This window comes from Rutilus rutilus (assembly GCF_951802725.1).
Source record: "Rutilus rutilus genome assembly, chromosome: 10".
Lineage (NCBI taxonomy): Eukaryota > Metazoa > Chordata > Actinopteri > Cypriniformes > Leuciscidae > Rutilus > Rutilus rutilus.
This window is the reverse complement of record NC_140215.1, coordinates 21,769,059-21,791,884: the sequence shown is the minus strand read 5'-3', so window position 1 is coordinate 21,791,884 and position 22,826 is coordinate 21,769,059. Positions and strand designations below refer to the sequence as shown.

The 22,826-nt window shown below is 38.2% G+C and overlaps 1 protein-coding gene across 1 annotated transcript in view; it reads right to left on the bottom strand.

The window, feature by feature from the left end:
• The window catches only part of igsf3 (immunoglobulin superfamily, member 3), a 167,909-nt gene that overhangs the window by 14,002 nt on the left and 131,081 nt on the right, over positions 1 to 22,826 (bottom strand). The window contains exon 6 of the mRNA XM_084420277.1: positions 21,800 to 22,207. Coding sequence (XP_084276403.1) covers positions 21,800 to 22,207 — 408 coding nt within the window. The remainder of the gene's footprint in view (positions 1 to 21,799; positions 22,208 to 22,826) is intronic.

Here is a 22,826-nt window from a genome sequence, read left to right as displayed (position 1 = left end):
AAGTTATGCAAGGCAGCTCGCATTTGAGCTGCAGTTTAGTCTCCTGGGCAACAGAAAAGCAACACAGCAAACATGATTGGAAACATTTGCCATCTCGGTTTCAAGCTCACTCCTGGTCATGCTTTTCTTTCAGCATAAGTGCACTGATGCTCTGTTCTCTCTCTTTCCCCATTCAATTTTCTAATAAAGAAAATGAGCAGAGAAGGAAGCCTTCGACAAGATCAAAATGAGGTCCATTGGTCTTTGTACTTTCTGTCCTACAGGAGCAGCTATTCTTTCATTTTCTCCCAAGAGTTGCTGCAGATAAGATTATCTCCCCACTCAAATTAGCCATAGTTATGAATAATCTTGCGTGGGTTTGCCATCATTCACTTGCTTTTAGGGTTACCCTTACTAGGTCTGAATCCTTCAGAGGGCCTCCTACATTTGTCCTATTGAAGGAAAGCGCCCAATTAAATTCTGACAGGATCCTCTCCGACTCCATCAGGCATGATTAAACAATTTAATTAAACAAGATATGTGTTCTAGACAAAAATGCAAGCCATTTCTTTTCTGTTGTAAATCGAATTAGGAAAATCAATAAATGTATGAAAATCAAGAGAGGAGGAAGAAAAGAAAGATGGGAGAGCAAGACTGCAGAAATGAAGCAAATCAAGCAGCACATTTTAAAGAGCTCAGAGCTTGATTACAGGCAGTTTGTGACGGCTCTCAGACGGAGGGCGAGGAGGTGCGGAGGGGGAGGTTGGCAGCGGAAAAAGCAAACAGAGAAAATGTTTAGAGTGCATTTGTGATTTTCTAAGAAGACAGCGAGCTGCGCTCCCTCCTCCTGCGTGTGTCCAATTTGTTAGCCCCAGTTAATTACAAACACGCTGCGCTGCCGAGATAAAGATGCTTTTATTTGGTTTATTTATTGATGACGCAATCTCCAAAGATAATGCAGCCTTCCCATCAAGAAAGACATATTATTTATTAATTTAAGAAAACATTTATTGTGGCGACGTCGACTTTTGTAACGCCGGACATTTTTTATCATGTACACTCTCAGAAAAAAAGGTACAAAAGCTGTCACTGTGCCGGTACCTTTTCAAAAGGTACACTTTTGTACCTAAAGAGTGCATATTAGTCCCTCAAAGGTACATATTGGCACCAAATGTGTACATATTAGTACCTAAATGGTACATTTTAGAACCTTTTTGAAGGGTACTGTCCCAGTGACAGCTTTTGTACCTTTGAATAAAATAAAAAAAGTTGGTTGTACAATGAAAACACTGAGCAATCAAAATGTCCTTGCAGGTCCAAAAAAGCATATATTGAAACTAAATTCTGTACATTTTGATCCCAGTGAGATCTTGGGTAAAAGTCAGAATGTACGTTCCATTGACAGCTCGTAGGAGCAGTCAAACAGCACGAATGTCACACTAAATGGCACTGCCAGAACTTTGTCGGAAGCTGAAATTTATTGCAAATGCAATAAATCAGGCCCACTCAGTCACGGTGAGGTAAAGAGGAATTAATGAGGACGAAATGGCAATGCTTACCAAATCTTAGGCTGTTCCTGACTGGGTGTAACACCTTCCACTCTGCACTTCTAAAGCATTCTAATGTTTGGCAGCTTACAGATTTCAATCTGATCTGAGCACAGATTGTTCTGTGAATATGTCAAATGTAATGCAGGCTTTGCAAAAAGGCAGCTATTGAAGGATAAAGTAGGTACAAACTGTATTAGACTGAACAGTGTTATGTAAGTGCATAAAAACACTTGTTAATGCTGCACAGTGGTGGTCTAACTTACACAGGAATCATAATCAAGGGAAACAACAAATCGCACAATATAATGTTGATTACCGATGCACGGCGGACCAAATACATAATGCACACTGAGAATGTGGCTCTCTCCTTGATTTCTCTGACAAGACCATATCATTTAACAGCATGAAAAACACAACTAACATTTATGTGACCTGCGAAGAGAAAGAGATCTATGCTACAAAGCAAGTCTTATTTCCTTATTAAAACAGCGATGTTTCAAGAGTTCTGTTGATGACACAAAATCATGAGCAGTCATTAGGGATGAACAGTAATCGGTAGCTGCTAATTTCAACCCCCACTGACAGATGAAGAGTTCTTACGGCTGTCAATCACTTACGACGTACTAATATCCCCGTTCATGCATATTTATGAGTTCCAAACGCACGTCTATTTGCCCGAGCACGAGTGGAGACTGAGATATGGTGGAGATGTACCTGTAAACATAAAAGTCTTTTTGGAGCACTCTCTTTTTTTAAAGGGAGGGAGAGGGGATCCATTTGCTGCCTTGCGGATGTAAAGTGGCTTTGAGTGGAGCAATGACAAGTGGAGGTGGATAATCATCAGAGATGGAAAGAGGAGGCAGAGGAGTGCCTGAGAGGAAGAGAAGAACAGAGGAAAAAAGCACAACATACAAAAAAAAAAAAAGAGAGAGGGGGGGGGGGGGGGGGGGATGGGAAATCAGAGACTGAGTAAACGGCGCAGAAATATTAAGAGGTGATTGTTCAAATCGCAAAGAGGTGGAAGAGCTGCTCACTTTGAACAGATATGAGGTGGATAACTGAACACTGAGTTTTGAGAGGAAAAGTGAAATTATGGACTGTGGAGTAGAGTGACTGCCAGTGAAACGCATCAAAAAAATAAATAGTGTTTCTTTTTTATGCAGCACTAACTCAAGCACATTGAAGGCCAGCTTAGAGTCACGTCCAAACTTGACTGCTCTTCCATTAACTGTTAATCCAAGCAGCAGAGCCTGCAATGTGTCATATTAACGTTCTGATATGTGCTTAATACCAGGGAAACAGATTGTGTGTGTGTTTTTAGAGGGGTGGGAGGGAGGTTGTCTTCCCTCAGGAGAGCAGTTTAAGCAGATCTGCCTTGCACAGTGAAGAATGGGGCTTGAGCACTGCTGCCCTCCGTATGCTACAAAAACATAATGGAAGCCTAATATCTATGCTAATGAGGCTGATACATCTCTGATTCCTTTGTGTTGCAGAAGGATTTCCAGCCGTCTTCTACAATGCAATTAGGGCTATATTGTAATTATGTGAATCTGTGCTCGGGCAGGGAGTCCACAGATGAGTCCTCGATGTTTCCTGGGCATATCCTCCCTCCATTAATCCTCAAAATTCTACTGAGACGTGTCCCCCCCCTCCCTTAACATACTACAAATGCATGGGTTCGGGTCTGTGACACAGCAAAAACCAGCCCAGAAAGCATAAGTTCAGGTCTACAAGGGAGGACATACAGACATGTGTTTTTATGAACTGAGAGAGCATTCAACTAAATTCAATGTTTTCTTTTGGCCGGAGCGAGTGTCTGGCGAGGATTGAGGCTAAATAGCATCTGGTTAATGCTCCGGTCATGTTACCCACAGGCCTTTCTGTCGTTTTACAGTCAGGGCCTCAGATGTACTGATAATCAGCAAAAACAACTCATCCAAAAAGTAAAACGGAATGGAAACATTGCAGGCACTGAAGAGTGAAGAAATCAAGTGACATTAGCGAGCTCAGTGAGTGAGGAGACATTTTTGAAAAAGATGTGTGATATCCTCAGAGACTTTGATTTAAAATGCTATGAAGTGTTTATGGATATAGAAAGGAGAGAGTTTCTAAAGATGAGTTATTATTACAGACATATTTAAGAAGTGCTGGTGATGAATACTGACATATTTTTGAGAGTTGAACGTTTTTTTCAAATGGTCCAAAAAGAGGTCTGAGCGAAAATAATTTTTTTGAATATGCAAAATGAAAGTTGGAACACCATCAGTTTAGATTTCTAAACAAGGCCGGAGAGATGCCTTGCTGTCTACTGTTCTACATAGGGAGCATTCTGAAATAGAGCCTAAAAAATGACAAATTTGGAACACTCTACATAGGTAGCAACTTTATACTTCACACAAATAGCAAAAATATAAAAAATAATCAACTTTTCGCTTTATTCGTCCACCATTTGGATGGATTTTTGTCATTGAAGTGTGGGATCTTTGAAATTTATACCTGCAGTGCTGCTTTAGAATTATGCCAATTTCTCACATTAGCCTGTCTATGTAGGCACTTCACAAGGTTTTAAACCACAGTGCAGGTGTGTGTGTGTGTGTATGTTTGTGTGCTGAAGGGGTGCTGTGTGAATCTGGTGAGAGACAGTACCCTATATTTTGACCTTGAACATCATTTCAGAGCTAATTAATTACCAAACCCGTATGAAATGGTTTTGAATATGAATGCTTCAGAAACAAATGTGCTTCATCAATCTTCCATTGTGTCAGTGAATGTCATGGAGTAAGGTCTATTGCTTGGGCACTGGGATGGAAAATAAGAGAGCACACAAAGCTCTAGTGATTGAATTAGGAGCAAAGAGCTGGTGGTTTCTGGCTCTGCAAGAAATATAAGGTGCTCTACATAAAGACTCCTGGAATACTGTCAGGAGAATACTGCAGATCAGTGCTTCTCGGGCCAAGAACCATCTTTGATCAAAGCAGAACATCCAAGTACTGCCAACAATGAAACTGACATAAGTCTAGAAGCAAGATTAAGGACTGTGAGCGGCATAATGCCATATTTTAATGAATATCAATATTCCTGTATATTAGAAAAACTGGTACTGTGTGACCCCAATCAGTCTCTTAATTGGCCCTTTTGCACATCTATATGGAAGGAACCAAGAGCAGCATCTAAATAAACAAACATGCATGTTAGGTGTCCATTTTTAAGGGGACTTTACATAGACAATGATTTTCATACAGTACAGAATGTAAATTCTAACCCCTAACCGTAACCTATCCCTAAACTTACCCATCACAGAAAACTTTATAAAAAAAAAAAAAAAAAAATCTGTTATTACTATCCTTGTATGGACATTTTGCAGTCAATAAGTTTTTAAAGAAATTAGTACTTTTACTTTTATTCAGCAAATGATGCATTAAATGGACCAAAAGTGACGTAAGTCACGTATAATGTTACAAACGATTTCTATTCCAAATAAATGCTGTTCTTTTGAACTTATTAAAGCATCACGTTTTCCACACAAATATTAATCAGCACTGCTTTCAACATTGATAATAAATGTTTCTTGAGCAGCAATTAGCATATGAGAATGATTTCTGAAAGATCATTTGACACTGAAGTGAAGACTGGAGTAATGATGCAGAAAATTCAGCTTTGCCATCACAAGAATAAATGACATTCGAAAATATATTAAAATAGAAAAGTTATTTTAAATTGAAATAATATTTCATAATATTACTGTTTTTACTGTATACAAATACATGCAGCCTTGATGAGCATGAGACTGTATAATAATCTTATTGACCGCAAACTTTTGAACCATATTGTAGTATATTTGTAAATAAATAACATTAAAAACACCTACAACCTATTGCATGTGTTAATATACATACTTTGTAATTTAATTTAGACTAATTAGTACTAAATAACGAAATTTGATCTTAAAACCTCTCTCATCTGCCTTGTTGTTTCTGAGTCAGAAGCCACTTTTAAAGCTTCCCTTCATGAAACAGAGCATCTAGATTCTACTAAGAGGGCAAACAAAATCATATCTCGCCTTTAGCCTTCATTTGCTAGCTGCTCTCCTTTTACCAATTTTGAATAAAAGTGTGGAGCACAAACACTGATCAGCACGGCTACACAACATCCCACATTCCAGATGACTATGCATGCAGGCTAAGAAGCTATATACCAGAATCAGAGAACTACCGCTATAGGTCACATCATTCTACAGTGAAATTTGGCACAGAAAGTGTCGTCATGAAGCCAATAAGGTTCACAGATTTCTATGCTGGATCTCGGGAGTGGTTCCCCTCTCAGGTTTCTGGGAGGTATGAAAACACCTGCTGTTCACACTTGCTCAGGTGCACTAGTTTGGTTTAGTAAGGATGGACAAAGAGGAGCAAAGCAGACAGTGGGTGGGAGAGAGTAAGAGAGCGTGAAGCTACAGGGTGTCGTGAAAGGAAAAACAGAGAATGTGTGTGGGAAAGGAAAGAGAGAGGCTGATAAATCCTCTATGCCCTAGAGGGAGATTGTGGTGCATGTTGTAAGACTATGCTCCTAATGAAGATGGACAGCAGAGATCCATCCTTGGGACAAAAAGATAGCGGTTCTTCATGACAATTTAGATGCCATGTACAGGCATGGTGAGAGCCATCAGTGGGCAGGATGACTGGTGTCCACTGGGTACGACAGGTGTGGGAGAGCATTGATCCGTCAAGTGCCAGGACTCATTAATGTAAAGGACACTTGAAACTTTAACAGGGGCCGCTGGGACAGCACTGTATTAATGAGAACGTGTCAACAGAACAAGGTACAAGAACGAATGAGAGAGAGAGAGAGGGGAAGGAAACTGATATTGATTGTTTGTTAATTATAACCCTTTTTTTGTTTGCTTTCAAGCTAATAATACTCATCTCAACATCAAACAGTGAGATAACGCTCTAGCAAGCACTCCACAGTGCTTCCTCGCATCTAAGACAAGAGGAAGCTGTTTAAAATCTGATGACTGAGCCATAAAGTCTTCTCACACATCACTGAAGGTAAGGATTTGACTGGAGGAGAGAGCTTTGAGCTGACTACCACCTCAGGTCTGATGACGCATTCCTGTAAGACTGGATCCAGTCATGGCTGATTAATGGAGGGAAGCAAGTAACACAGTGAGATGTAGGCTAACAGAAAGTAATGCTCAGCAGATGAAGCACCACCTCTTTCACCTACAACAAAAGCAGGTTTGTCAGTGTGTTCAAGTCGGCATGAGATGGAAGATGCGTTTGTCTTTTCTTCCCTGTTGTGATGTATATCCGAGTGAAACGGCACAAGGAGAAATGTAGGACAGCACTTGATTTTGTCCGTTGTGAATTGATTGGATGGTTAGAAGGGTTGTGGTTTGCTATCAATGTGATGTCATGTGAATGTGAGTGACAGAAAACACATCATCAGAGAAGAGTAGAGATGTCAGTGCAAGAGGGAGGGGAAGTTATTTTGATTAGTTTCAATTTTGACTTCATGGTGACTTTAAAGACTGTTAGGCTAACTAATTGTGTACGTACGTTTGAATGCGTCATGATAAAACCCAGCTAAACCTCAACAGTCATTTTCTTCAGTGTCACATGATCTTTCAGAAATCATACTAATATGCTGATTTGCTGCTCAATGAACATTTTGGAAGCACTTTATTTTACAGTCCTGTCCTTGATTATGTCCTTAAACTTAACCTTAGGCCATATTAGTTACCTTAAATAAAGTGCAACCAACATTTCTTATTACAATTAATGTTGAAACCAGTTGTGCTACCTAATATTTTTATATGACTTTTTTCAGGATTTCTCAATGAGTAGAAAGTTCAAAAGAACAGCATTTATTTGAAATAGATATAATTTGTAACAATTATAAATGCCACTTTTGATCAATTTAAACGTACAGTATGGAATTTTTCGCCGCTAGGGCAATCTCTTTACAATAACAAAGGCTTAGTTTGATGACGCAACATTTGCTAAGAATTATGGATCTTGTCGTCAACGTCAAGCTGACCGATCTAATAATGTTTATGGATGACTGAATACATCGATGTTTTTATCATGACTGTGATATTAAGCAGGTCGGGATTGCTAAGAGACAGCTAACGTTATCAGCTCCACACGCGACGCGAGTCCCGCGGATATAAAAGGAATATGGACATTTCATTCTACCGAACTACACGCAGAATTACAACTCACAGGTCAGTTTATTAGACAAATTAAACTTGTGAGGTAACGCAGCGCTGTTTCACTTGGTCTAACATTACACTATCACACTAAACTGCATTTGAGTGTGTTGAAATGTATGTTTTAGTTTGTCTGTATGAGACTAGCAGTAAGCTAGATCAACATTAGAATGACATACAGATCATATTCTAACATTTTATCATTGTTGAACTATATAACATTGATTAGTTTTATGTAAATGTGCTCACCTGTTTAATAAAGTACATGTAGGAACGGTCGAAGTCTCGGACGTGGAGCTCTAACGTTAGGCATCTCGAAAACACCGCGCTGATATTGATTCTTGTTTTAGTTCTCCTTTTTTATCCAAAGTCTGCTTGCCATGGTCCATAATGTTTGAACGAAACAACAACAGCGTGCAAATAGACATTGCGAACTACACAGTGGTCCACGTCTGTCGCCTTGGTTACTATCAGAGGGCTCTGGTTGCTATGGCAGTACGAGCGGAAACCAGGGACAACGCGGATATGACGCCATTGACGGCGACAAAACGGAAATAAAGAAACGGGACGTGTCTTCGAATTAAATTACAAATTTCTCCCGGTTTGAAAGTTGTTGGAAACAGTCGGGATAATGTAAGTACACAACTAAAAAAAATATATAACATAGATATAGTGGTTTTTGCTATTTTTAAAGCAAAAAAGTTACATATGTCTTTAATGTCTGCTGAATAAAAGTATTAATTTTTACTTAATACTTACTAGTTGAAATGTTTGTTAGCACATTGCTACACTAACAATATGATGTGCTGATTAGTGCAAAAAAAAAAACATGCACAAATATTTAATGAGATGGAGCTTTGTATCAATATATTGCAGTACCGAATGAAAACCAAGGATATTTGACTTCAGTGCAATGTATTGCGGGATTCTCTTCTCACTCTGCAGGCGATGCTGTCTTAGAACACGGCCAAAAAGACATCTTTGAAGGCAGAATAATAATGCTGTAACAGCATGATGCCTTAAAATGCTGTCTAGGTAGGCAGCTCACCGGGTTTGGATTTGAAACCCAGCTAATATGTCAGCATGCACACCCACCACAGCTCTGACAGTGGGAATTTGTCTGCTTTCTGTGATGAAAGCATGTGCAAACAGCATGTGCTTTATATTTGGTTGTGTGTAGGTGAACTCTTTTGGTTCCGTACTCTATGTAGGGCAACACTAAATCCTGTTTCCGTTTCATTTCTCATCCCGTTTTCTGCTGAGAAACTAATGAAAAAATGTTCATATTCCACATCTGACTGCTTCATTAATCTGGAGTGGCAATGGTCCCATTAGGACACATCCACTGGCATTACCACACACAGATTAGATTGTGTCACAACGTTGGAAGGTTAGGCAGCGTCCCTCGAGATCGTCATAAATGAACATGTGTTTTCTTATTGCATTTCACATTCGCCATAAAAGCACAAACGCAATCATGGGAGGAAAAACAACCCATCATATTCAGATTTAAATGCCGAATCTAGTTTTAAAATGTAAAAAAGATTTAGAAAGTTGAGCTCAAACAGGAGAAAATCACAATGCAGCCCCTGCTGAGATGCTGCACACAGAGTGTTTGTGTGTGGAGTTGTCGTCGTCGTTATGGATTTCTGATGAAATCACAGCTAGAGGAGTTTCCCTCTATTGCACTTGAAGACAGAAATTCAAATTCAAGCAAAAGCGTGAGCAATAAAGGAAGATGAATATCGACGCCACAAAGCTTTGGATCAACCTGCCGGTGCTGTTTCATTAAGTGGCAGAAGTGGAACAGAGGGACAGCTTAACGAACACAGAGCAACGCCTGAAACAACCTACTCTCGGAAACTTCATACGTCCACCTTCATGCCGTTAGTGCTGGCATCCTCCTCAGAAACTGAATCACACAAACTGCCTTCACAACCCACATCTAATGTACACGGATCTACGACAGGAATCCATGAGGAGGAAGGGGTGGAATGAGCAACTGTCCAGTGTAGGAGTTTATGTGGAAAGTATTTAAAACGAGTGTGCTATGCAGTTTTATCATTCTAGATAAAATGGAAGTTACTCTGGAGAGAAAGCATGAGACATTTTTTTTTCTTGTCAATTCTACAGACAGACGCATTTGTTTAATTATGAAATGGAAATTGCACAATTGGAAATTCTTCCCCATTATGGTATATATCCAAGTAAAGTGGTGGTTCCTCGCCATGCAGCATTTTTTTTTAAAGTTGATTTTTAAAAATATGTGCATGGATAAATCATTTTATCATAATAAATACTATAATATTCCATAAAACAATGCCATAATAAACTATCTCAGAGAGAGCACAGCGATCAATGGCGGCTATCACTCCAGAGCCTGACAGCAGTGCCGAACACCTTTCCTCAGGCCATAGCCGCACACACACACACACACACACACACACACACACATACACACACCAGACCTCCGGCTATAAACACTGCCAATTCCTGCCCCCAGAAACACCCTGCAGCACACACACAATATCACCTACATGTTGTTGACATCTTCCTTGTCTCTGGGAGAAACACAACTTAATACCTTCCTGAATTATTCAAATATTACTTCAAATCGAAGACTTGTTTTGTTTTTTGTAAAATGAAATAAATCAGCATGATAAGCAATTATAGGATAACACATAGGCTACTCGAGTTCTTTAATTTACGCAGTGTTTAATGCGTGAAGGCAGCAAGAAAAGCAGCATCACTGGTCACTATGAATCATTGGAGTCTATGCGCCGGGAATATGCACTATCATTAGCATTCAGAGCCAGTTATATTAATCATCCATCTCTTCCATACCTCAGCAAACAATCCCACTAGTTCTCTCTCTGACACCACAAATGAATACTAGAGAACAACCTGAACTTACTCACCCTCATGACGTTCGAAACCTGTAAGATCTTCGGAACGCAAATGAAGATTTCCTTTAAAAGAAATCTGAGAGCTTTCTGTCCCCTCCATTGACAGCTACACAACTGACACTTTGACGCTTCAAAAAGTTTGAACTGATTGAATGTAGGCTTTTATTCACATTTAAACATTGATCAGCGAACATAAACAGAAGCTCAACCGGACCTTGCTTGACGTGTGAGAACAAACCTCATTGGTTCTTGCTGAAGCTCAAACGTGCTGCGTAACACATGAGAATTAACCTCATTGGTTGATGAATGTTTACATGTGAATAAAAGCCTAAACTCACTCTGTTTATCATATAAAGTGATCGAGTCTCTTCAGAAAATGTAGACTAAACAGCTTAAATCATATATCTTTATTAACTTTTTGAATCGTCAAAGTGGTAGCTGTCAATGGAGGGACAGAAATCTCTCAGATTTCATCAAAAATATCCTCATTTGTGTTTCGAAGATGAACAAAAGTCTTACAGCTTTCGAACGACATGAGGGTGAGTAATTAATGACAGAATTAAAAATTTTGGCAGAACTTTCCCTTTAATACATTGATTATTGGGGTGGTATGGGGTGGTGTGGCACAATGGATAAGACACATGCCTTTAGTGTGAGAGACCCGGGTTCGAATCCACTGTGAGACACCAATGTGTCCCTGAGCAAGACACTTAACCCCTAGTTGCTCCAGAGGCGTGCGACCTCTGACATATATAGCAATTGTAAGTCGCTTTGGATAAAAGCGTCAGCTAAAATGAATAAATGTAAATGTAGATTACAAATCACATTGATTACAGCCAAATTATTAAAATGCAAATAAATGTCTTATTCAGAACAGAACCAGAATATGGATTTTTTTTTCAGAAAATAGCGGGCATGTAAACATGGTCACTGTCTACGGTGGTTGAAATAGACATATAGTGACAGAAAAAGACAGTAGGAAAATAAAGAATTTTCTTCAAAGATCTAAAGCAAAACAGCCACTTGGGGTCAAGTTTTTACATGGACAGAGAAACGTAGAACACTTTTCATCAGTGTTAATGCTGTTTATTGTTTTGCTGGACTGAATATTCTGAATGTCTGGTGAAATGCGCATCGTGCCATTATGCCAACAGAAATCTCAATGTAAAGGAGCTGATTTAACGGTACCAAATCTGAAATATGAGAAGGTAGAGTTTAGGAGAAAGAGTAAAAAAATAGTGTAGTTGTGTAGCTGTGGCACCAAAGTCTGTTCCCATGATGCTGTGAGGAACTCCAGATGTGGGTGCTGAGGTAAGCGCACAGAGCCGGCCTACATATTAAATATGAATTAAAAGGCTTTAAAGCAGACACGACCTGTCCTATGAGACGAGATAAACATCTACCTTTTTACTGCCAGGCGCAGACCTTCTCGAGCTCCCTGAGCACACAGAGCAAGCATCCAACTTGTTTCAGACCAAGAGGAATGTGTAGTGTTTGTTTTCACCGTGTGAACGAAGCCATCCTTGCAAAAAAATATTACATTTATTGTATTTATACTGAGCCACTCTGTTGTTCCTCACGTTCACGCGGTAAGAAGGCGCTTTTTGCCTTATACATATTAAACAGACACTTCTGGAGACATGATTTAATGTCTCTCAATAATGCATTCAGTCAGTTGCATGATGTTTTCACACATCATTACCCCACTCCAGTCTCCATTTCTTTCAGAGAATTTTCTCCACGCAACCCGTTTCTCCAAATGTCAGCTCGCAACATTTAGCCAGAAGTATTTAACATTTAGAAAACTAGCACAAACAGATATAAAGATAAAGCAGAGAAAATTAATGTTCTACATTGTTTATGAAGCATATGGGCTGCATTGAAATACTTTAGGGGAGTTCGGTGGCTTGACATGCTATACTCCATCTAAAATTATTTTAAACAGCATTGTTGCTCATTTTAATTTATTACATGGTATATTTGTACTTAAAAATGAACACTGCAGGTCTATTTAAAATGAAGGTAAATTTAAATTGTGAAGGTATTCTTTTAAAAGGTGAAACATATTAAATGACAAGTTACAGGATATAAATACTTCCACTAATTGATTAATACACATGTTAATCTGATATTGTGACGTTGATAAAAGTAGTTATATAAATAACACATAACGCAGAATAAGTTTTCATGTCTGGGAGGTATTTAAATGAGGTATTTAAAGGGATAAATATGAAAAATAAGCTATTTAAAGGGATGGTTCAAGGTGAACATTCTGTCATCATTTACTCATGCCGTTCCAAACCTGCATGACTTTATTTTTTCTGTGAAAACTAAAATAAGATTTTAAAGAATGTCATTGTCCATACAATGAAAACAACACTGGACCCCAATGGCTTTCATTGTACGGACAAAAACAAAACACTGAGACATTTCTTAAAACATCATCTTTTTACTGTATTCCACCAAAAAAAAAGAAAAAATAAATTTAATTCAGGTTTGGAGTTAATTTTCATCTTTGGGTGAACTTTCTCTTTAAAGAGTCTTTCAAGTTTCATGTTTTTTTCTTCAACATAAATTACACACATTCATACCTTAAACATGAACTTTAAAACCAAAGTCTCTTCAAGTAAATTTAACAGACCTTATTTTACTCATAATACTCCTAAAAATCCGTTAAAAGTTCACAACTCAACTCAAAACTGCTAATTCTCTTCAAAGTTTTGGACTACAAACAGAGCAGATGTAAGTTAGTTTAGAGAGGAGGTCTCTCACTCTCTCTCTCGCCCCTTTTCAATCTTTGTGTAAAACTTATCTTCCGATCAAACGCTCCAATGCGTCCTAGCTGAGAGAGACTGGAGAAGCTGTATTCAGAGACAGATGATGACAGAGACACTCCGGGACTCCATCAGCGCTGTTCTGAAAAGTCAATAATGAAGTAAACATCAACAGCAGGGCCGTGTTTGATTATGTTTATGAAATGTTACTCTATGATATTAGAACGTCAAATATCCACCAGGACTGCGTTATGCAATCACACCTTTTTAACTCGGTATAGCTCGGTATAGCTGCCTCTGCGTTGAAGTTCTTCATGAGGCTGGAGGGTTGCTACAAAAAAAAAAAAAAAAAAAAACCTACACTTTTAAATTCAAATGGATTTAAAGAAAAATTTCAGTGGAAAGTCACGGGCTATTGCTCAAACGTCTCTGTGTTTGCTCTCTAACGGCCTACCATTCAGTGTAATAAACACAGTGAAGCATACACCAGGGAAACTAAACGAGTGCTCAGGATGATAAGTTGATTCCCAAATGCATGTTGAAGGGTCGTGTGGGTGCCGGCTTTCCCCTTGAGAGAGTAAGGTCACGGAGCCAGTGGAGCAAAGAGCTCTGGACTCGCTCTGCATCTTAAACATATGTGCGTGATGCTTGTGTAAACCAAACCGTTGGCACATAAGGAGTAGTAAGACTGAAGAATCTTACTGGGAAAAAGTACTGCAACCGTAGAACGGGTTTACACAACAACAGTCAAGTCAAGTATATTTGTATAGCGCTTTTCACAATACAGATTGTATTAAAGCAGCTTCACAGTATTAAATTAAAATAATACAATAAGGTTTGTTTCTAGTGGAATTCAGTCAGTCCCTGATGTCAATTGTCACACGCCACTGAGAAAATGCCTGAGAACTGTATCTGCTACATTTTGCTAATACTTTGTAACAGATCCCTAGCAAACTAATATAGATTTCCTGATTACCTCAGATACAGAACATCCAATAATACAGTCTATACTAGCTTTTAAAGTTATAAAACGCAGTGTGCAGCATTGCATGACCCCTAATATTATTATTAGTAATATTGATATACTATTATTATACTAGAATTAGCTTTTATTTGTATATTTTAATATGTGCATTTGTCATTTTTATTTGTTTTTGTTTTTATTATATTTAAATAATATATATCTTTAGTTTATTTACATTTTTGTTTTCAGTTTTAGTACTTCAACCTCAACTTATTTATTTCAATTAGTTACCACTTAGTTTGTTTTTAAGTTTAAGTTGTTATTTAAGTTATATTTTATTATACACTGTAAAAAAAAGAAAAGTTGACTTAACTTAAAATTATAAGGCAACTTGCTGCACAATTTTTTTGAGTTGACTCAACTAATAGAGTTTACTCAACTAGAGATGTTTTAGTTGAGTCAACTCAAAAAATCTGTGCAGCAAGTTGCCTTATAATTTTAAGTTAAGTCAACTTTTCTTTTTTTACAGTGTACTTTATTTAGTTTTAGTCAACAAAAGCATCAAGAGTTAAATTATACCTTTTCATTTTGTAGTCAACTTACACTGAATAACTCGTCGACTATATACTACAAAAAAAAAGAAGGCCCGTCCCAATTTGCATACTTTTGCACTATTCTATGCCGTTTTGCAGTATACATTGTGCGAGTAGTGCGTTCACACTCAAAATTCTAAAAAGAAAAAGTGCATTTTAAATACCCGGATGCTGCACTTAATTAACCGAAAAGACAAAGTGTGGAATGTTGGACACTTCATGCACTCAACTGTCACAGCTTCAGACTCTGATGTTGAATGACAAAATAACCATATACAATTCATACACTACACAGTTGAGTACATAGTGTATAATGTGTAATTTGAGACACAACAAGAATGTTAAAAGCACTGCATTGTGGGATCCAGTGTTCCTCTTAGTGATCAACTTATGATGAGTGTAGTAGTCGGAGGATGAAAATAACCCAAATGTACAGTATGTTTAGTATGGAAGTGAAACTCAATGATTTGCAAAAAGCGTTAACAGTCTACACAACCTTAAGGCAATTTATCTCGGATTTCAAAGCATCAGGTGGAATTTCCTGTCTCGCAGACATCAATGTGTCAGACTGCCCAGCAGGAAGTCAAACATGGCAAACAAGCTCACTGGAATCTGGGCTCTCACCCTGCCTTTACAGCCACAACAGCTCACACTTCACTTTAAAAGGACCTTCAGGTATATTTCAATTTCAGCTTCAGATATCATTTTACTGGAGCTAATAAGTAATGTCAACAAAACTTACAATAATACAGAAAATAATAATTGCTAAAAAAAAGGGTTAAATAATTCACCCAAAAATGAACATTTAGTCATTTACTCACCCTCATGTCGTTCCAAACATGTATGACTTCCTTTCCTCTGTGGAACATAAAAGGAGAAATTCTGAAGAATTATACTGGCAAATCTTTAAAAGATTTAAAAAGGACAACTCATTATTTTGAGTCAGATGTTTTTTTATTTAATCACCCTGATCTAGTTCTCCAGTTCAACTCACTGACTAAATGATCCATATTTAGATGCTCAATAGAGGGGCAATATTCTCAGTAAAGAACGTTATAGTTCTTGTGTATCAAATACTACTTTTTGTCTATCACACAGATTAAAACATTAAAACCATAGGCAACAGCAGGAATATTAGGCTGCTGTCACTTTAAGAACTAATGCACGGACTGTTGTTTATCACATACTTGTAGTTTTTGTCTGTCACATGGATTCAGAAAATTTTCAAAACTTTTACGGTGCTTTTCTGTTCTTAAAAAGCTTGAGAGTTTTTTTTCCAAGGCGACGTCCATGGCTTCTAATTGCATGGAAAAGAACAACCAATTAAATTCTCCTTTTGTGTTCCATGGAAGAAATGAAGTCACACATGTTTATTGTTTGATCCTCCCTAAAAGTTCCCCTGATAGACTTAAGTGATGCATCAGCAGCAATAACATTTTGATTTCAGGAAGTTAAAGTATAATAAGGAGTAAATTGGCAAAGATGCTGGTAATACTGTCAATGCTAATAGAACTCATAATGGTGATGTTAATAGAACCAATTTGAGAATATTTTGATGCATTCAATATATTCCAAATGCATGACATTTTATATTGCATTTGTTTTTCTGTCTGTATCATTTGAGCCATCTTACATTCAAAAAGGCATCACAAACACGAAAGCACAATCCTGTTTAGATAAGCTTTGTAACAAGGGAACCTCAGGCTGAAATGAGCTAGTGTACCTACAAGCAAGTCTCCAGCGGGCTGCACTGATTTGAGTGTTGCCAGAGGGCAGGGAGCAGGCCTGCGGGGGAAAGAAGAGCATGTTTCTCCCCCAGGGTTGTCTTACAGCCATTAACTCCTGCCAAGTCCTTGCATTGATTCTTACTAAGGGGCTCAGCTCCACACCGGGTTAGACAACAGTTACAAACACAACTTGAAATGGAGAGATGAAAGGTAATGGTATGAGGTCTCATGCATCTAAACATTAAAACAAACTTTATGGCACATAGGGTCAAGGTTACAAACAATGTCAACAAAATATACATGTACACATACACCCACAATTACATGCAAAACATAAATAGAAAAAAAAATAGTGTAGAATAAACACATCTGCTGCTGTACCGACTAGTCTGTAGAGAGACCACGGCTTGACAAAGGACAGACAGGAGTGTGTTTCCATGCCAGTGAGCTCTATGGAGATGATCTGGCTCTGGTACCTGTACACTACACCTCTGCCTCATTAGAAAAAACTGCTGGGCGCTCCAGCTGGAACAACAGTGGTTTTGTCATGTAAAATCATAATAAATTATTAGAATCTGTAAACAATCAATGAAGGTTTCAAAATCTTTTACATTTTTGTTTAATTACTAGATAGTGCTATTAAAAGTGCAATTACTTTGGTTGATAAGTATATATATATATATATATATATATATATATATATATATATATATATATATATATATGTATGTATGTATATGTATATGTATGTATGTATATATATATATAAAAACATATGTATATGTATATAAACACACACACACACACACAAAATATAAACTACTGTTCAAAGGTTTGTGTTCAGTATGATTTTTTTAGCAAGGATGCATTAAATTAACCAAAAGTGAGAGTAAAGTCATTCAAAATGGTACGAAAGATATTTATATATATTTAAAATAAATGCTGTCCTTTTGTACTTTTTATTCAAAAAAGATTCCTGAAAAAACAATTTCCACAAAAAAATATTAAGCAGCACAACCCTTTTAATGGTAATGATGATGAGTAGTGATGATGAGCATCACATCCTTGGTGAGCACAAGAGGCTTCTTTCAAAAAATCGTACTGACCCCAAACTTTTGAATGGTAGTGTAAATAAATAATGAAATAAACAATACACTAAATACAATGCTAACACCAATACCAAATTGAATTTGTGGGTCAAAAGATGGGGTGCAATAATGAAAATAAAAAAAATCAATAAAATATTATCTCTGCATTAGCACTTGCAGTTTAAAAAGCAGCATAACAAACTTTCTGCTCTGAGTACAGTGTACATTTTAGGAGATCCTCAGACCTCACTCGTATGACGAAAAGTCTTCAGCCGTTGGACAAAACGGCATTGCGCCTCAGACCGAAAGGCTTCAGGTCTCAGGAAAAACAATGTCAGGTGTCAGGTCTCGTACAATTAGGCATCGGACCAAACAGCCTCAGACTAAAAGGCATCAGACATAAAGGCATCGGACGAAACGGACTCAGAAGGAAGCACGGAAGTTTCGAAATGCCCTGCCTCAATGTGACGTCACACGCCCGTCTAGATCGGCCCAATGTCGGTTTCCGATAGAACGGGTGAAGGTCTCTGCGTTCTGGCAAAGTAATTTAATTCCATTTAAGCTTTTATCTGACTCCATTTTAGATCTGACTCTTTCAGATCACAACCTCGAATTTAGGATTTAAGATTGCCAATTGGTTATTGGTCAATAATAGTTTAGCAATACATTTGATTGTTCTATTTAACTCTTAGAACTCTGTTCATATTAGGAAGCTATGTCTCTCAGAGATCCTCACGCCTTGTTTAACGTGGGTCGCACGATCACAAGTTCGCCAGCTTCGGTCACCACACAGAGCTAATTGCTATATAGCTGAGATCGGTCGCATTCACGCTTGCACAATCAAAGATACGTTTGTATAGCCCCCATAGAATTGCATACACTTGAATTTAACGTAACGTTTACTTCAATAGAGGTATGGCCACTACTACAGATATAAGTCAACCAACTTTACTTGTCTTATAATAGCTTTGGATTGGCCATGCCGTGGTTTCCCACGTACACTTATCTAAAGTAACATTAAATTAAAAAAAGAGGTAAGACACACCCAGATTTAGGTTGGTAGGGCAGCACTTATTGTCTTTGCAAAACACACTTGAATTAGTGCCAAATATTAGTTGCCACTAATCTGACGCAAAACTTGCGGTAACATACAAATACGTTTAATCTACTTAGGAAAACTATTTCAGAGTCAGTCGGAATAAAATCACATGTAACAAATTTATTATGTCAGGTAAATGTACCATGCCAATTTCATATCAGTTCAAAGATAATAAATACAAAACATCAAATGCTCTGGAATAAAGAGAGAAGATGCGAAACTGACATTATAAAATACATGATGCGGAGTGCCTGCATACACTCCGCATCACAGGCTAATTTGAGTTATAAATCGGCACGAGTCTTCTTCAGCATCTCCCTAAATACTCAGACCAAGCCAGAAACCTCTTTTCAAATGTAAACATGAGTTCACAGTGGGAATTTGCATTAATCACCGTCCCAGACTTACTGGGGACAGGAGTTGATTTAGATGGGGGCACACCCACAGCAGTTAACAAGATATCTCTAAACTCTCCACACCTTATTACCTTTTTGGTTTACATCTGTGGGAATGAGACCTTTGTACCAGTCGCACTGAGACATTTCAAATGATACCAAACATGTATAATACTGTATGATAATTGTTCATATTAAACCATATAGATTTTTGAGTGAATTCAGGTAGGGAGGGGTGAGGGGAATGATGTGTAAATTTGGAGGTGATCAACTCAAGTGTGATCGTGTCTCGAATGGGGATGGTAATATAGCAAGAGAGTTCAAATGTTAATTTCCTTTGTTTTCTCAGAGAGTAGCCCTCTCTTCCAGTTCTTCCAGTTTCTCCAGTCTTACACTTGCACACGGGTTTCTTACTGGTTAAACTGTGTAGAACATGTCCCACTGAGATTATTTTGTACATATGTATTATTTGTTAATTTTATTTGCACGTTTAAAAAGTTGGCTAAATAACACATTGCAACTAGCAAACTTGTATGTTGGCAAACTATCGTGAAGTGAAATAAATATTTTAAGACTGTGTTGCTGCTTTGTGTACAGAGGTTACCGGGGAAACTCCTTTATTTCTCCTGACCAGTGTAACATTTGATTAAAACTAAGAATACAATTTCAAGTACAGCTTCTCTCTCTCTCTCTCTCTCTCTCTCTCTCTCCATCTCCTTTTTTTTTATGCTTGAATAATTAGCCTACATAAAGAACATTGCCAAGGGTTTACATAAATACATACAATGAATACCATCAATAGATAGATTCTACATAATTAACACACACACAGACATAGCTGTTTTTTTCATGTTTGACTATAAAGCTGCTGCTTTAAAGTAATCTATTGTATAAAGTAGCCTAATACATAAATAAACGTGACGTGAATAGACTGCAGCGTTGAATTGCAGAGCTGGTGCGAACATACACATCACTATGATCAGTTGCTTTATTAACTGCTGTCATTTTTTGTTGTGTGCACATTTGTAGAAACGCCGCTCTCAGCAGCGTGGATGGTCTCGGGATGTTCACTAACAGTATATACCTGCAAAGGTATTTTCAACTTTGTTTTACCCCTAAGCAAAGAAGAAAAAGAACTTCGCAGTGAATACATCGGGGCCTTGAGTCCGTTTCGTCCGATGCCTTTATGTCTGATGCCTTTTTGTCTGCGTCCGTTTCGTCCAATGCCTTTTTGTCTGAGGCTATTTGGTCCGATGCCAAATTGTACAAGACCTGACACCTGACATCGGTTTTCCTGAGACCTGAAGCCTTTCAGTCTGAGGCGCGATGCCATTTTGTCCAATGACTGAAGCCTTTTAGTGTGAGGCATGACGCCTTTTCGTCATACAAGTGAGGTCTGAGGATCTCCTAAAATGTACACTGTATCTGTGTCATTAATGCTAATTTAAATGAGAAACCTTTTTATTTACAATAAAATTTTACTTTTTTTTTTTTAAATAAAGGAATGTGTTCAATAACATACTGTATTAGCCTTTTCTGTGCAATTTGTATCGAGGAAAAGTGGAATTTCACTGGTATAGGTATTAACTACTGAAATTTTGGTATTGTGACACGGGTATATTATGAATGTTGGTTCATTATGGGCACCGGCACAGGTCCATTTAACACTCTTTGTGTTGGTCAACCTGACCAACAAGGACAGTAAAACCTGAAATCACCACGTTGTGGGTACGACAGTGATCCCCAGAAGAAAAACAGCTTGAAAAATATACAAAATAATGTCTAAATGAAGGGGATGGGTGATATCATTAGCTCAGTATAAAACAGCAGAAGTCAATGGAAAGTTCCACCATAAAAAAACAAACGTCTGTGTGAGGTCAATGAGGAGGTCTTCCTTTTGAGAGTGACATTGTTCTGTCCGGGGATTTAAGTCCAAAGGGACTAAATTTAATGAGCTCCAATTTTTGTTCTAATGACCCACCCCCCACCCCCATTCATATTCTTCTCTTCTAATCGCTTTCTCTGGTGTGGAGGATATTAACAACCTCTTCTTTGCGCACTCCAGGCCATTAGGAAGGCCTGCCTCAGCTGCACACACACGCCAGTCATTTCAATTACTCTTATGAGCACACAGAGGCCAATATCTCGGGAAACACACACATGCAGACATGACAAAAGAGGGTGGAAGACTAGTGAGGGTGGAAGTTGTGAAACTAGGCCAGACTACAACATGGTGCATTATCAGTGAAATCTTTATTTCTGTAGTGACAGTAAAGTGTGAGTTGTCATCTGTGCTTCTTTATAACGCTTATGCTAATTTTTGAGGCTGGGGAGTGACTCCAGCTTCTACCATGAGCATGTTTCAAAGTTACAAACCCAAACCCTAAAGGGTGTCAGTGGAACTTATCTGTAATTTAGTGGCTTCGGAACAGTCATGGTCGTTTCTTGCCCTCCGTCAAGCAGTCAGGTAGCCTAACATGCACCTTTCCTGCGACAGAAGCGGTTTTTAGACTCACCAGGCTGCAGTACACTGATGCCCAGTGGGTTGGAGGTGCGGTTGGCCACCGTGCTCCAGGTGCCATCGTAATTCCTCCGATAAAGTAAGGCAGCACATTGGTACGTCCCGGCCTCCTTGCGTCCGGCTCGGGTGATGCTGAGACGGAAGTTGGTGTTAGTGGGTGTACGATCCACAGTGGTTCGCGTGCCAAGGCCCAGCAGTTGATCGCCCCACTGCAGAGTGCCATCCCGCGTGAACGTCACCAAATCTCGGAACTCTCCATCGCCCTCTGCTGGCTGGAAGCGCCATGTGACCGCAGCAGGAACGTTGGGATTGTGCCGTGGCTTCACGATGCACTGTAGGTCAAACGAGTCACCAAACGTCACGCTGGGCGTACGAGAGGACGCCGATACAAAGAAGAAAGATTCTGGAACAAGAACAACAAAAGAAAATTCATATATCAATTACATATTCGCCACAATGCATTTACACAATTCAATTCATGCACTGATAAACATGTATATCAACTCATCTAATCAGAACTAAGAGTCAGAACTATGCTTTTATGATATTTGTTTCCTTTTGTGTTCATTTTTAATTCTTTTGAAAGTGTAATACAATTTAAAACTGGTTCTGCACTAATGCCAGACTTAGTTATTTGTTATTTTATTTATCTATTTCAATTTATTGATTTAGATATTTCAATATCTATTTCTATGCCCAAACCTAGGCCCATGGGCCAAAGTTGTGTAATGAGCGGAAAAATATATCATAGGAAAAAAAAAAGGCCCATAATATGTTATGTTATATATTATGTTATATTATGTGTTATGTAAGAGATAATGTGCAATCAACAACAAAATAAACACTGACAGGGTACAACAATATTACAGTAATATTAATACTGAACTGAATTTCACTTTTTTTTTCCAATGTAATCAATAAATGAAACCCGAGATGGATCCAGTTGCATTTGTATGAAACAAGATACAGCTTTGCCATGGACACAAGTGAATATGTCCCGAGTCCCTTTAAAGGCAGGTCAT